The following is a 12,634-nucleotide window of genomic DNA, read 5'->3' as shown; positions in this document are numbered from 1 at the left end:
ACAAGAGCAAAAAAAATATAAAGAAAGCTGGAGTAAAGTTTGCTTTGTTAGTTTAGAAAGAAATGAAAGTAGGAGAAAAAGTAAGGATGACATGGTAGCGATGGAAGAGGAGAAGATTAAGTAAAAAGTAAAGCAAAGGACACAAAGATAGTAGCTGGCATTTGAACTAGGATAAAGTAAAGAGAGCAAATCATAGAGAAAAAAAGAGAGAAGAGGAGGGAAATAGTGTACCAAAAGGTCAAAAAGAAGAACAGTGAATAAAAGTAGGAGAAAACGTGCAGAAAAACATGAGAAGGGCAAGGCAAAAAAAAAAAAACAAGTAAAAAGGAAAGTAAAAAAGAGACAGAGTGTAACTTAAAAAAGAAAGAGCAGTAGCAAAAAAAGAAGTTAAATTGAGAAAAAAATTATGAAAAGAAACGGAAATTGGAACTTAAGGGAAAATAAAAAGAAGACAGAGAAAGATAAGAAAAAAAGTACAAAACAAATGAAAATCAAGAAAAAGAAAAAGAAAAAAAAGAGGATGGGGTAGTTAGGAGTCAGATGAAGGAAGGGGGCTCTCGGGGCGTGAAGGGCTGCCCCTGGTCGGCCGGCTGAGCAACACAAAGAGGGAAAAAAAGAGAGAGAAGAGTGAATATTGAAATTAACATTAAAGCAGAAGTAAGTAAAACGGCGTCCCCAAAGTCATCAAGGCTGGAAGGCAAGAGCCTCGGATTGTAATGAACTTGTCAATCGAGTGCAACCATTTAGAGCAAAATGTTGGCACATAAAAATCTGATCATGAAATCAGAACCAGTGTAAAGTTTATTACCCTTCAGGTTAGTAGGGAGTCATCTTCCCGCCTGTGACTTCAAGGAGCGCTGCTCCAGAAACAGAAAGACAAAAAACAAACGAAGACGAATAACGTAACAGAAACAAATGCGAATAAAAGCGCACTCCACAAATAGATGCAGTTACTCCAGTCTTCGTCTAGGAGTGATAATGCATCTGCTTTAAAAAAGACTTTCATTCAGCAGAAAGAAAAGAAATCACAACAGAAGTCAGGGATCGTTAGAAAATCTTGATGAGGAAGAAATAAAATGCTTATATAGAGAGGAAAGAATGATAAGAAAGAAAACATCATAAAATGGGCAGAGGTTCTCTGTGTAATGTATGTGTAGCATGTATGTGTGTGTGTTCAATGCCCTGGTGGAATCAGAAGGAGAAAAGGATGAAGGAAATCTGGGTGCCCTGGATGTCTGCGCCCTTATGTCTGGCGGGAGGAGCTAATAGTCTAGAAGGAGGAGTCTGTGGATCACATGGGTCGGGTGGGTGAAGCCGGGGGTCGTCGACTGCCATGAAAACACACACAGAAAGTACAGACGGATGAGAAATAAGACAGGGACAAGACATGAGACACACATAAACACACACAAGACATGTGGTAAACTGTGGATGTTACGCAGAAGAAATTCACGTCACAACATACGAGACGACGTGGAGACTAGGTAGAGTAGCTTCGAAATAAATTGGTATAGTAATTATTAGACACTGAACAAGTCCAGAATCATTTACAGAAACTGAGGTTCTGTAAAAGTCACGCTTAAATGGTCCAAGTCGGAAAACTCTGAGTCCACTACCAATGGTTGTTTTATATAATAAAACATTACAGGGCAGAAAAAAAACAAGCTACTGAACATGAACATGAAGCTTTTCATAAGGACAGAAAGTTTTCTCAGTACACCAGAGCCAGGATCAGACTACCTGATTCATGTCTTCAACACTGGCCTCCAAGGAACTCCTTCGCCCAAAATTGTGGAAACAGCTTGGCATAAAGTCAGGATTGTACAGAAAAAGTGACACTAACTCTGAGCCAAGTCTTCTGTAAAGGTCAATCGCTTTTATGCCTTCATTTACCAGAAATTTTATCACAAATCATCAAGTCCCTGGATGACTCAAAAGCCCGTATATTAATTGGAATGTCTTTCGGTTATATTTAGTTAATTTTTATTAAGGGTGCCAATAATTGTGACATAAATTACTCAGAATGTAAATGAATCCATACGTATACTCCGAATTAAAAAAGATCTAAACCTTTATGATGCAGTACAACTTTCTTAATCCATAAGTCAATAAAATAGCATTTAAAATTCATACTGTATTAGAAAAGACTAATGGACTAATTTTATTAAATAACCAGAACATCATTTTGCCTCCTGATCGACTCAATAGTGGAATCAGACTTTCGGACCTGACTGCATTCACCTGAAGTTTTGCCTACAAATTGTGGACAAAAAAAAATGTAGACCTCCATTAATGTTTCATGCCACACTGAAAAGCAAGCATTTTACAATAAATCACATTACACATCACTCTGTGAAGACATCACTGATCGAACGTCTGATTAGACTGATCACATGTAACAGAGCGATGCTTAAACATTCAGTCACCAAACGGTAGATGAGCATGGAACTAGAGCTGGGCGATATGACCACAGGACAAAAAAAAATTGGTGTGGCAAATATTTAGCAAAGTACACAGTGGCGATAATTTTTGTTTAATTATAATTAGAAAATAAGTATTTGCACACTTTTTTTGCTTTCTCATGAGAAGTTAAAGATATGTTTTTTCCTGCACCAGAAAATAACCCTTTCCTTTCACAGAAACTGAGTTGCTCAGCAACTTTGTTTTATCTTTTTTTTACAGACAATCCATAAATCCTAGGTAGCTCTAACAGAGGGGAAGGTTGGCTTTGGTAAAGCAATCTTAATTGCATTAAAGGGGCCATCTGTAATATTTGACGCCAGCTGTGATAATTGTATTAAGCAATACACTGCATTTGTCTAACGTTCCAATCAGCATACAAAAAAATCAATTGGTTAAACCTAGAACACTGGCCCCTTTTGGCAAAAGCGTAAATAATTCAAAGATGTTAAAGTTATTATTCACATCAGCCGATGTTTGTTGGTGCTCATGCTTTACGTGCTCCTCATTTTTGCTTGAACACAAACATCATGTTGAAAATGAAAAGACGTCATTTTGAGTACTGACCAAACTTACTAAGTTATGTACCACCCCCTGACTATTGTCATTATTTTTTTGCTTCCTTTATTTCAATATTACTCTGATCGTTTAAGGCGCGAGAGAAAGAGATTAACCAAAATGTCGGTATTGACAACACCTTATCGCCCAGCTTTATGTGATGCCATGACACGACAGAAACAACCAACAAATGAGCAAGAGACGTTAATTTTTACGGTTCACCTTGCTGTATCAAATCTGTGGAATGATTGGAATGATGAACTGTGTGTACAGTATATGCACTGTTAAACTGTGTTTGGCAGTGTAAAAATAATAATAAGTGAAGATAAATGAAATGAACCAAAGGTACTATCCCTGTTCTGCTTGAATGAAATAAAAAAAAATAATCAACCCAGTGAAAACACACACACACACACACACACACACACACACACACACACACACACACACACAGCAGTTTAAGTCTGATAGGTACATTGTCCTATTGCAAAATTGTTCTAAGACCTGTAGGGGGTGCAGTAAGGTATTCCCATCATAAGAACTGTGCCGATAGAGATCAGAACACGTGACCTGTCATTCGGGTGACGGTAAAGTTATCTCTATCTGGTGCCCAGCCCTTAATGATTATACCATTCACCAAAAACATCAGGGTCAGTTCCCCAACACACAAAGGAGGAATTTGAACCACTTTAAATATTAGTAAATAAAGAACAGCATGGTAAGAGATTCTGAAATATCTAACATTTCTGTATTCTGTCTAATCCAGGACAGATAGACGGGGCTGGCCTGTTTATTAGCAAGTGTGGACAAACACCTCGTTGTACTACGATATGATGGAGCGCTCAAAGTTTGGTGTCTTAGCTTCATACAGTGGTACCTTGGCATACAAATGTAATCCGTTCTGGAGACGACTTCTTAAGGAGAATTGTCTTATAGGAAATAATGTAAATACAGGTAATCCATTCCACCACCCCAAAATATCACCAATATTACCAATTTCCAACATCATAATCATAATTTTGCCTATAAAAGAAAATCAAAACATTTAAATATAAAGCTTGGTCCGTTTGCTTGTGTGCCAAAAATGCTTCGGCAAGGCAAATTTCTTAAAAAATCCTATCATATGCCGAGGTACCACGGTATCTTCACTTTTTTTCAATGACATTTATTTTTCTCATAAATCCTGTCAAACAATCATCTAGTTAGCATTTGCAGTAACATACAAATAAATATCTGAAATATAGTGGATATAAATAATATATGGATTACAGTATAATACCTCTGAGATATCCTGTCAGTTTAGCTCATACAGTATAGGCTAGCATTATCATTAGCATAAATATTTATTTATTTTAAATATTCAGAAATTTTACTTAAAATTCCATGTTAGCTAGTTAGCTAGTATTAGCAGTGAAGATTAAAAGGATTATGACTATAACTTAAAATTCCTTTTAGAGGTCCTGTCATGTAAACTTATATTATCATCAAGACTGCTATGCTGGTTGATATTAGCTACAGGCTAGTGTTGCCAAATATTTGTGAAAACAGCTTAAGATCTCTTTTAGAAATCCTGTCAGGTTAATTTATATTAGCTAGAGGGCTACTGTTAGCAGAAGAAATTATGAGCATTTGTAGATATTTATAACTATTACTTTACATTTAATATTTACTTAAAATTACTAATTCTGTCAGCTCAGGTTAGCTGAAGCTAGCTAATATTTTAGTGTTAGCAGAAAGTAATATGTATACAGTATTTCTTTATATTTATGAATATTGCTTCAAATTCTTGTCAAGTTACTGCATATTAGCTAACAGGCTAGTGCTCACCAATTTTTTTTTATTAATTTTTTTTTTTTTTTTTTAAAGCTTGGCTTAAACAGGCCCCTCAGAAATCCTGTCAGGTTAACTCATATTACCATGTAGGCTAGGATAATCAATAAAGATTATGCTATTCCTTTGCAGGGAAGATTATGAGTATTCATAAATATTTGTAAATATTATTTTAAATACCTTATCCTAGCTATTAGATTTATGTTAGCAAAAAAAAAATCTATATTTATTACCATTAAGGAATATGAATTAGATTTTAGGTAAGCTAAGACCAATATGCTAACGTTATCAGAAAAGTATATGCATATTTCTATGGATGTTGCTAGCACAATGTTTAGACTAACACTTGCTAAGTATAGTTATATTCGCGGGCCAGCTCTGCTTCCAGACCATACTTCAGACGCATTATTACACTCATAGCCTTGAGTGAACAATGTAAAGGACTTTTTAATGTTCATGTTTGTGCATGTGTATCTCGTGAATGGTTTGCAGGCTCTCAGAGGCAGACAGCCATGCAGCGAGCAATTAGAGATAAGCAAAGACGCTATGGAGATAGGGGCCGGGTACCATACACATACCGAACGCGCTGGTCCTCACTGGTCACTGATTGTAATTCTGTAAAGAGTGATCATAATCAACAGGTAGGGTTGAGGCGGAGTGAAGGAGGGCAAAAAATGGAGGAGAGGATGAGGGAAGGGATGTGCAAGAAATACAGTTTACATGGAGTACACGTTAGCATTGCTTTGTGCTCAGATAATAACAGTGGGAGTGAAGAGCAAAACGTCTGAGAAAAAGGTCAATGAACTTAATCCAATGGCACATGAATACAAATTTTATTTTAGAGGTTTTGCGCTTCAGTGCATGGATCATTTTAACGGACAGCAGAGTTAGCTTTTTGGGTTAGAAGTGAGGGTCAGTACCATTTTTTAACCCTGAAATATAAGACGCAACCTAATATATATTAAGCAAACAAGTGAATATTCTATTATGTAGGGAAAAAATGATATATTGTGTACTTACACACTATAGTAAATACTAGATACTTTTTACTTTTACTCCACTACATCCTATAACAATTATTTGACAGTGTCATTATCGCTTTATTCTAAATACAGGGTCATGGGGGGCCTGAAACCTATCCCAGGAGACTTAGGGCACAAGGCAGGGTACACCTTAATTGGGTACACCTGGATTGATTGGGGTGCCAATACATCACAGGGCACACACACATACTCACATACTCATTCAAGTACGGGCAATTTTGGGGGAATGTCAATTATCCTAATCTGCATGTCTTTGGAGACTATGGGAGGATACCCACCAATCAAACCCTAACCCTAACCCTAATACTTACTACTTTACTAAATTTCTGCTTGGTATTTTATTACATACCCAATAATTTGTCGGACTGGGTCCAACTTGTACTAGTGACCACTAAGGAAGTTAACATCAAGGTGGTGAGGTCATCCAAGCTTAGCTAATCCAAGATCAGGACTTTTGATGCTTACGCAAAAGTAAGGGAAGTACTTTTGTATAAGTACAATCAAGTTGAAGTTAAATGGGAACTTCCACTTTTACTTAAGTACAGGATTTCTGTACTTTGTCCACCTCAGGTTTTTATTATTAATAAAACAAATTGATGGCTTTTGTGACAATCCAGCCATAGATCATTTTTGTATTGATTGATTTCATATAGTCTGAATTTCTTCTTAAATACATTCTATAATTTGGTATAGACATTCTGCTCATTTCCAAGTGCCTTTATAGTGGAACTGCTTCTCCAGTAGTTATGGGGATTTTTTTTGTTGTTGTTGTATTTAAATACAAATTTATCAATTTACAAAGAAAAAAATTTATTTATGAAGACTCACTTACAAATACACTTAAAGCCTGGCAACGGAATTAAGCACTGTAGAAAAAACAGTTCCACAAATGTATAGACTAAAATTTTCTCCAACCTGACAAAATTTAGGATGCGTCTTATACTCTAGAGTTATTACAGTTAGTAGCAAAGTTTAAGCCTCTTTAATTCACTGCCTGCTACAGATGATGAGAAACTGTAAAAGAGCCCATGAAATGTAGTGGGGTGTATGAGTTCTATAAAGGATTTAGTTTGGGTGCAAATTTGGAACAAAGCAATTTGTTTAAACAACTTATTACAGGACATGCAAACCAAATTTTTAGTATACAGTATTAGTCATAAATAGGTTTTATAATAACAAGTACTGAAGACTGTAAAACAATTCATGAGCACTTTGAAGTGATTGTTAAAGTTGTATGTGTGCGTGTGTGTGTATGTGTGTGTAAGACAGCAAGCAAGAGAAATTAGCCTTAAGTGGTGTGTGTATGTGTGTGTGAGAGAGCATCAGGAGGCAAGCAGCTGCAACACAAGCTTATGTCACAAATCACACAAACTGACCAACTGAAATGCATATGTAAACTAATGAGATGACAAACATTTTTAATGATGTTCTTTCACTCATTCACTCACTCTCTATCTTTGGCTGCTTGTTGATTTGTGTATGTGTGTCTGTGTGTGTGTGTGTGTGTGTGTGTGTGTGTGTGTGTGTGTGTGTGTGGTTGTGCTCAGGTATCTGTGTTTCATTCACTCACTCATTCAATCACTCACTCTCGATGTGCTGTTTAAATGGCAAAACGTTTGAACGATAACAATAATCCTACTAATAAATAAATCTAAATTTATTAAATGAATGATTAAAGCATAACTATAAAAAAATTGACAGCAGCTCATTAGTCTGTTAGTGAGGTTTTATCGTTTAAACGTTAAACGAAAAATGGTGACTGATAAATATCCCTAATCATCACTCACCCACACCGCTCCACTCAGAGGTGTCTCACACTCCTCGGCTGAGAGCAGACGGATTTTCTCATTAGGCAGGACTACATACACTAACAAGCAACCAACTTCGAACCTCACGACAGTGTCTTCACAAATCTTGCTACTAAAAAATGCTAAGGCTTGACTCTCTCACCTGGGCACACTGGGCGGGGCCCGGTTAGGCCGTGAGGGCACCTGAGGGGGCGGGCCTCCAAACGGATCCGGAGACACTCCGGGGCGAGACGGCAAAGGAGGCCCACCAGCAGCAGGAGGGCCTGGGGCGGAGCCACGAGAAAGAGGGCGGCCTGGTGGTCCTGGAGGAGCTCGTCTCTGAGGGGTGGGACTGGTAGCTGGAGACCTACAGGTGAGAAAATAAAGACATTATTGGTGCATTTAAAAATAAAAAAGCATCACAGATACTGGTGCGGTCCAATGCTATGAAAATGATGGGGATTTTTTCTGAGCTGTTGACCACTACACTAGCAGACGGTTTTCATTATGTCTAAAAGTTAAAGCAAAAGTATATAATATGAGTCCATTAGTAGAAAAACGCTGACACTGAGACAATAATTTGACATTTTAAAACTGTGAATTAAATGTTATTACAGATATAATAATGGATTAGAACCAGCACAGAGACTTGCAGCTGTACTACTATCAGAAAATTAATAACACCTTTTGTCCAATCAAAATGAGAACAAGTTCAACAGCATGGTGGGGAAAACAAATTTAATATTTACATCACACTTGATGTAACTATATGTTTGGGAGTCAACGTTAGATTTTCCAGATTATACAAATAAAACATTTTTAATTAAGTTGTTATGATTTAAATAAGACGTTTAAACTGTGAATTTTACCTCCAGGTTATTCTTTTTAAAGTTATTTTATTGCTATTAATTATTATAAACATATTTTATCAGCATACAAGCCTGTTTTTTTGCTTCTTTGCTGCTTAAATCCCCAACACATGTTTCTTGCTCTCTGAACTACATACATGTTTTAAGATGATTAAGTTAGAAGCTTAGGGTTCAAGAAAGACACTTAAACCATTCCAAACTAAATTAGACAAAAAAACAAACAAACATCAGATTTATACAGTGTTACAAAACATTTTTTCAACAGCAGGGGGAGCCACTTCATTATTCATGGAAGTGAAGAGTTCAAATGATGATACACTGGTGCACCAACATCCCAAAAAGCAACTGAATATTCCTGTTACTAGTCCATATCTGCGCATTTTAACAAGTTGATCTCTCTCTTTCTCTCTCTCTCTCTCTCTCTGTTTCATACCTTCCCCCAGAGCCGATGCGCTGCACCTGTAACCATGAGTCGTCGACAGGTGGAGGCAGAGCTGTGGACACCGTGGTGGTGCTGATGTCTCCGATGATGCTGAGGGCTTCTCTGAGAGCGTGGTACATACGCAGCATCTCGTCCCGATGCTGAGCCTGCTCGGCCGACTCCTCCATCAATGTGTTCTGATCACCGCAGGAGTAAAGATGAGCCAACAGCTCCGCATTAATGAACTCCTTCGTCTGGAAAGGCGGAGAGAGGAATGGATGATCTTGTTATTTCATGTTGCTTCTTATATTTTAGTTTATATTTATTTATATAGACAATTAATCATTTTAGACGTGATCATGAAATTTATAAAAAGATCATGAGTTCATCCAAAGCCACGTGACAATAATGGCACAGATAATCTTGTAAAGTCCACAGACAGGAAATACAGGCTGGGTTTTCAAATGAAAGCTTGAGGGCGTGCCGTTTGTTTGCACTCGTTCCTTGCAACACGTTTTTGAAAGATGAGAATTCTCTTTAGAAATGATGTCAGGCCCTGTCAGACATAACCCTAACTGGATGAGTGATGCAAAAAAATGTCTTATTAAAAGAAAAAGAAAAAAAATGGTGATGCCAATAATATATTTTTGGATACGAAGTGTTTTATTATGTGCACGCCCTCACAGCAAAATGCAAGTACTTCACTGCCAGATGTAGTATTTGGATGATTTGAATGATTAGAGTGACTGTAAGAGCTCAAACTGTGTTTCTTTGCCTGTCTGTGAGCTCATAAAGTGACTCACATGCTCGACAGACCTGAAAAATCCAGCTCACAGCCGACTCTGCAAACACACCGTCGCAGCGCTTCGCCGGATGCAGTATAAATTACGAACTCACGTTTATGATCATGAGGTGCATGATGGTCTTGGGCATGAGATCACGGACGGTCTTGTTGACGATGCTCATGTAGGAGTCCACCAGGTTGCGGATGGTCTCCACCTGCCTCTCCAGCTGGGGGTCCATGGAGTGCATGAAGCTGTCTGAGCCGTTCTCCTCGCTCGCATCACTCTGGACACAGGTAAGGAAAGCTATTAGTGGTGTATTTAGTTTTGAGTGGGAATTTCAGAGAGATCGTTGGACTCAAGTGGGTGTGAATCAGAGGCAGAGCGGGCGAGAGTGAAAACGACATACTGTACCTTGTCCTTTTCCTTTTGGAACGCAAGAAGGGAAGGGTATACACACAGCACCAGAAATATAAATGTACAAGGCCATTGAGTAGGTAATTACACTGACACTGACAATGTTAGTGTGTATATACAAGATTTTTTTTTTTACTTCTGAGTAAAAGGTAAGATATAAGAAATAACTCACCACCACACGTTCGGGATAAACACCAGCTCTGAGGAACGAGGCCTTCCAGCCATCCACTTCCTCCTGACTCTCACAAGCCAACTCCAGCTGGCGATAGTCTTTATACACGTTCCTAAGTGCAGGTGTTTGAGGGAAAAAAGAGAGAGAGAGACAGTCAGATAGAGAGATGAGCGACACGTCATAGGTAAGTTTCTTATTCTTCTTATAAGGAGCTTTTACCTTATAATGAGCTAAAATTAATTAAATATGCCAATATGGTTCCTTGATCTATATCATGCATGTATTAATTAATAACCCTCTAATATCTAATAACAGATATGTGGCTGGCGCACAGCATAGGTCAATGACTATTAAATAATATATACGGTATGTTGTTTTTATGGAAGCGTATTATAATAATATTATTAATAAGAAAATTTTTAACAATTAGTAATATTATTTGGTCATGGAAACACCTAAAAAAAATTAAAACATCTGATTATGTGTATGCTATTGCTTTGCCTATGTAACCCTTTTTTATTTTTTGCTGAGTATAATATAAGTATAAGTCTATTTCCAGGGTAAATGAAATAAACATATACAGGACTAAAGTGATGTATCTTTTTTTTCAGCACAATATTTTCAATGTTCTTTTCACTGTACTGTACATGAATTATTGGCACCCATTGTGAGCATAGTATAGTAAAGTTCAATATATCACCAACTAGATGGTTTGTGCTGCTGTATGTTGCAAAGGCACAGGTCCTGTATAGCTCACCTCTGCTCAGTGTTAAACAAGGCGAAGATGTGCTTGCTGGACATAAAACTCTTTTCCACGTCTCTCAGCTTCAAGTTGTCCACCTGCAGCATGTACTTCTTCTCTTTCTCCTGCAGAGGGCGAGAGCGAGAGGCGTTTAGGAAGCGAATCAGAACTCTAAGGTTTAACTTGAGACATTGGCACTTATGTGTGTGGGTGTATGCGTGTGGGTGTATAAAAAATTCATTTAATTTAAATTTAATGTCATTTCAGTGCTCATGACGTTGACTAGCGCTGACATGTTATTTTTTGGGTTAATATGTAGCAGCCATTATGACTATAAGGAGGCAAAGGCATTTCGTAGGTAATGAATGAGGGAAAGAGAGACAGGAGAAAAGCAAGGGGAAAAAAAGGATGCCAGAATGAAAGCTTGAAACAGTACACCAAAGTCTGAGAGGAAGAAATATTTCTTTCGTTCGTTTTTTTTTCCCCCCTCAGGCCCCACCGCACGAAGGCTGGAACTGATTAGAGCCGGCGGAGCTAAAATAAACCGGCAGGGCGACAGTGTAGTCTGCACCCGGGCCGGTGCACCACAGCAGCCTGGCGGGCCGTCAGGGGCAGAACCCTCGCTGTTGGTATTCCCCTACCCAGAAAGAGGGCACCACACCCTGAGCTGCCAGCTAGAACACCACAGCCACCCGCTGTATAAAACACACACACACACACATCCATTTAACCAGACCAGCTGTGCAGAACCAAACCGTTCTGGCTGGTCTATATATATATATGTGTGTGTGTGTGTGTGTGTATGTGTGTCACTCTAAAATAGCAGCGATGAGGAGTCACTAGCTGGTGATCTGGCCTTGCGGTTTTGGTGCTTAAATCAGGTTTCCCTTCTATACTTACTCATCAGAGGCCATAAAGTCAAAAACAGGCCAGGACTAAGACTTATTTCTTTTTTCTTTTAGGAATTCCACTATTTTTTTTTTTTTTGTATTTCTAAAACATGACAGCTGAAGGTCATCCTTAAACGACTCACATCTGCTGAGTTCCTTAACATTCTAGTCAACTGTACGACCCCTAATGACCCCAATTGTGCTGAGTGACTGAAACTTTAAACACAGATACAAACCAGTCCTGCTTCAATTATCACTTGATCACAAAGAAGGTTCAGGAAAATATTCCGACAAGATGTGATTTTAAAATGTTTGAAAGACTAAAATGAATTTTGAACAGTGTACGTAAAATCCAGAACTGTATGAAAACCATATATCAGGTTATTACAGTATAAACTATTCAGCATTTCTAATATTGAGCTGATTATGTGTGAGCCTGAAAAAATTCTTTCTATTCATACCAGATAACATCTCGATCCTTTGAAGAGGAAACATTTGAAGCTTAAAACATACGTAAAAAAGAAACACGTGCAGAAAGACTGTATTTTTCGAACACACTAATAATCTGATCATTATCTGATTTTGGCAGAACACTACGATATCATTCGGATTAAAGTTTTTTATTGGATTTTGAGAAATCAGATTTGAGTCTGATAATTGGGA

General features: G+C 37.9%; 1 protein-coding gene across 9 annotated transcripts in view; it reads right to left on the bottom strand.

The window, feature by feature from the left end:
* Positions 1-61: 61 nt before the first annotated feature.
* Positions 62-12,634, bottom strand: part of dnm1a (dynamin 1a) — a 60,841-nt gene continuing 48,268 nt past the window's right edge. For 2 of the 9 annotated variants that reach the window (XM_053485251.1, XM_053485256.1), the window contains exons 16-21: positions 11,097-11,206; positions 10,340-10,451; positions 9,866-10,036; positions 8,981-9,222; positions 7,842-8,045; positions 62-590 (exon numbers count right to left, since the gene is read on the bottom strand). In XM_053485251.1, coding sequence (XP_053341226.1) covers positions 530-590; positions 7,842-8,045; positions 8,981-9,222; positions 9,866-10,036; positions 10,340-10,451; positions 11,097-11,206 — 900 coding nt within the window. In that variant the 3' untranslated portion in view covers positions 62-529. Of the gene's footprint in view, positions 1,329-5,426; positions 5,464-7,678; positions 7,717-7,841; positions 8,046-8,980; positions 9,223-9,865; positions 10,037-10,339; positions 10,452-11,096; positions 11,207-12,634 lie in introns of all 9 variants that reach the window. The other 7 variants (XR_008356258.1, XR_008356259.1, XM_053485253.1 and 4 more) reach the window with 7 other exon arrangements.

Source organism: Clarias gariepinus, chromosome 24 (genome assembly GCF_024256425.1).
Source record: "Clarias gariepinus isolate MV-2021 ecotype Netherlands chromosome 24, CGAR_prim_01v2, whole genome shotgun sequence".
In the NCBI taxonomy this organism is placed as follows: domain Eukaryota; kingdom Metazoa; phylum Chordata; class Actinopteri; order Siluriformes; family Clariidae; genus Clarias; species Clarias gariepinus.
This window is presented reverse-complemented; position numbering and strand designations above follow the sequence as displayed.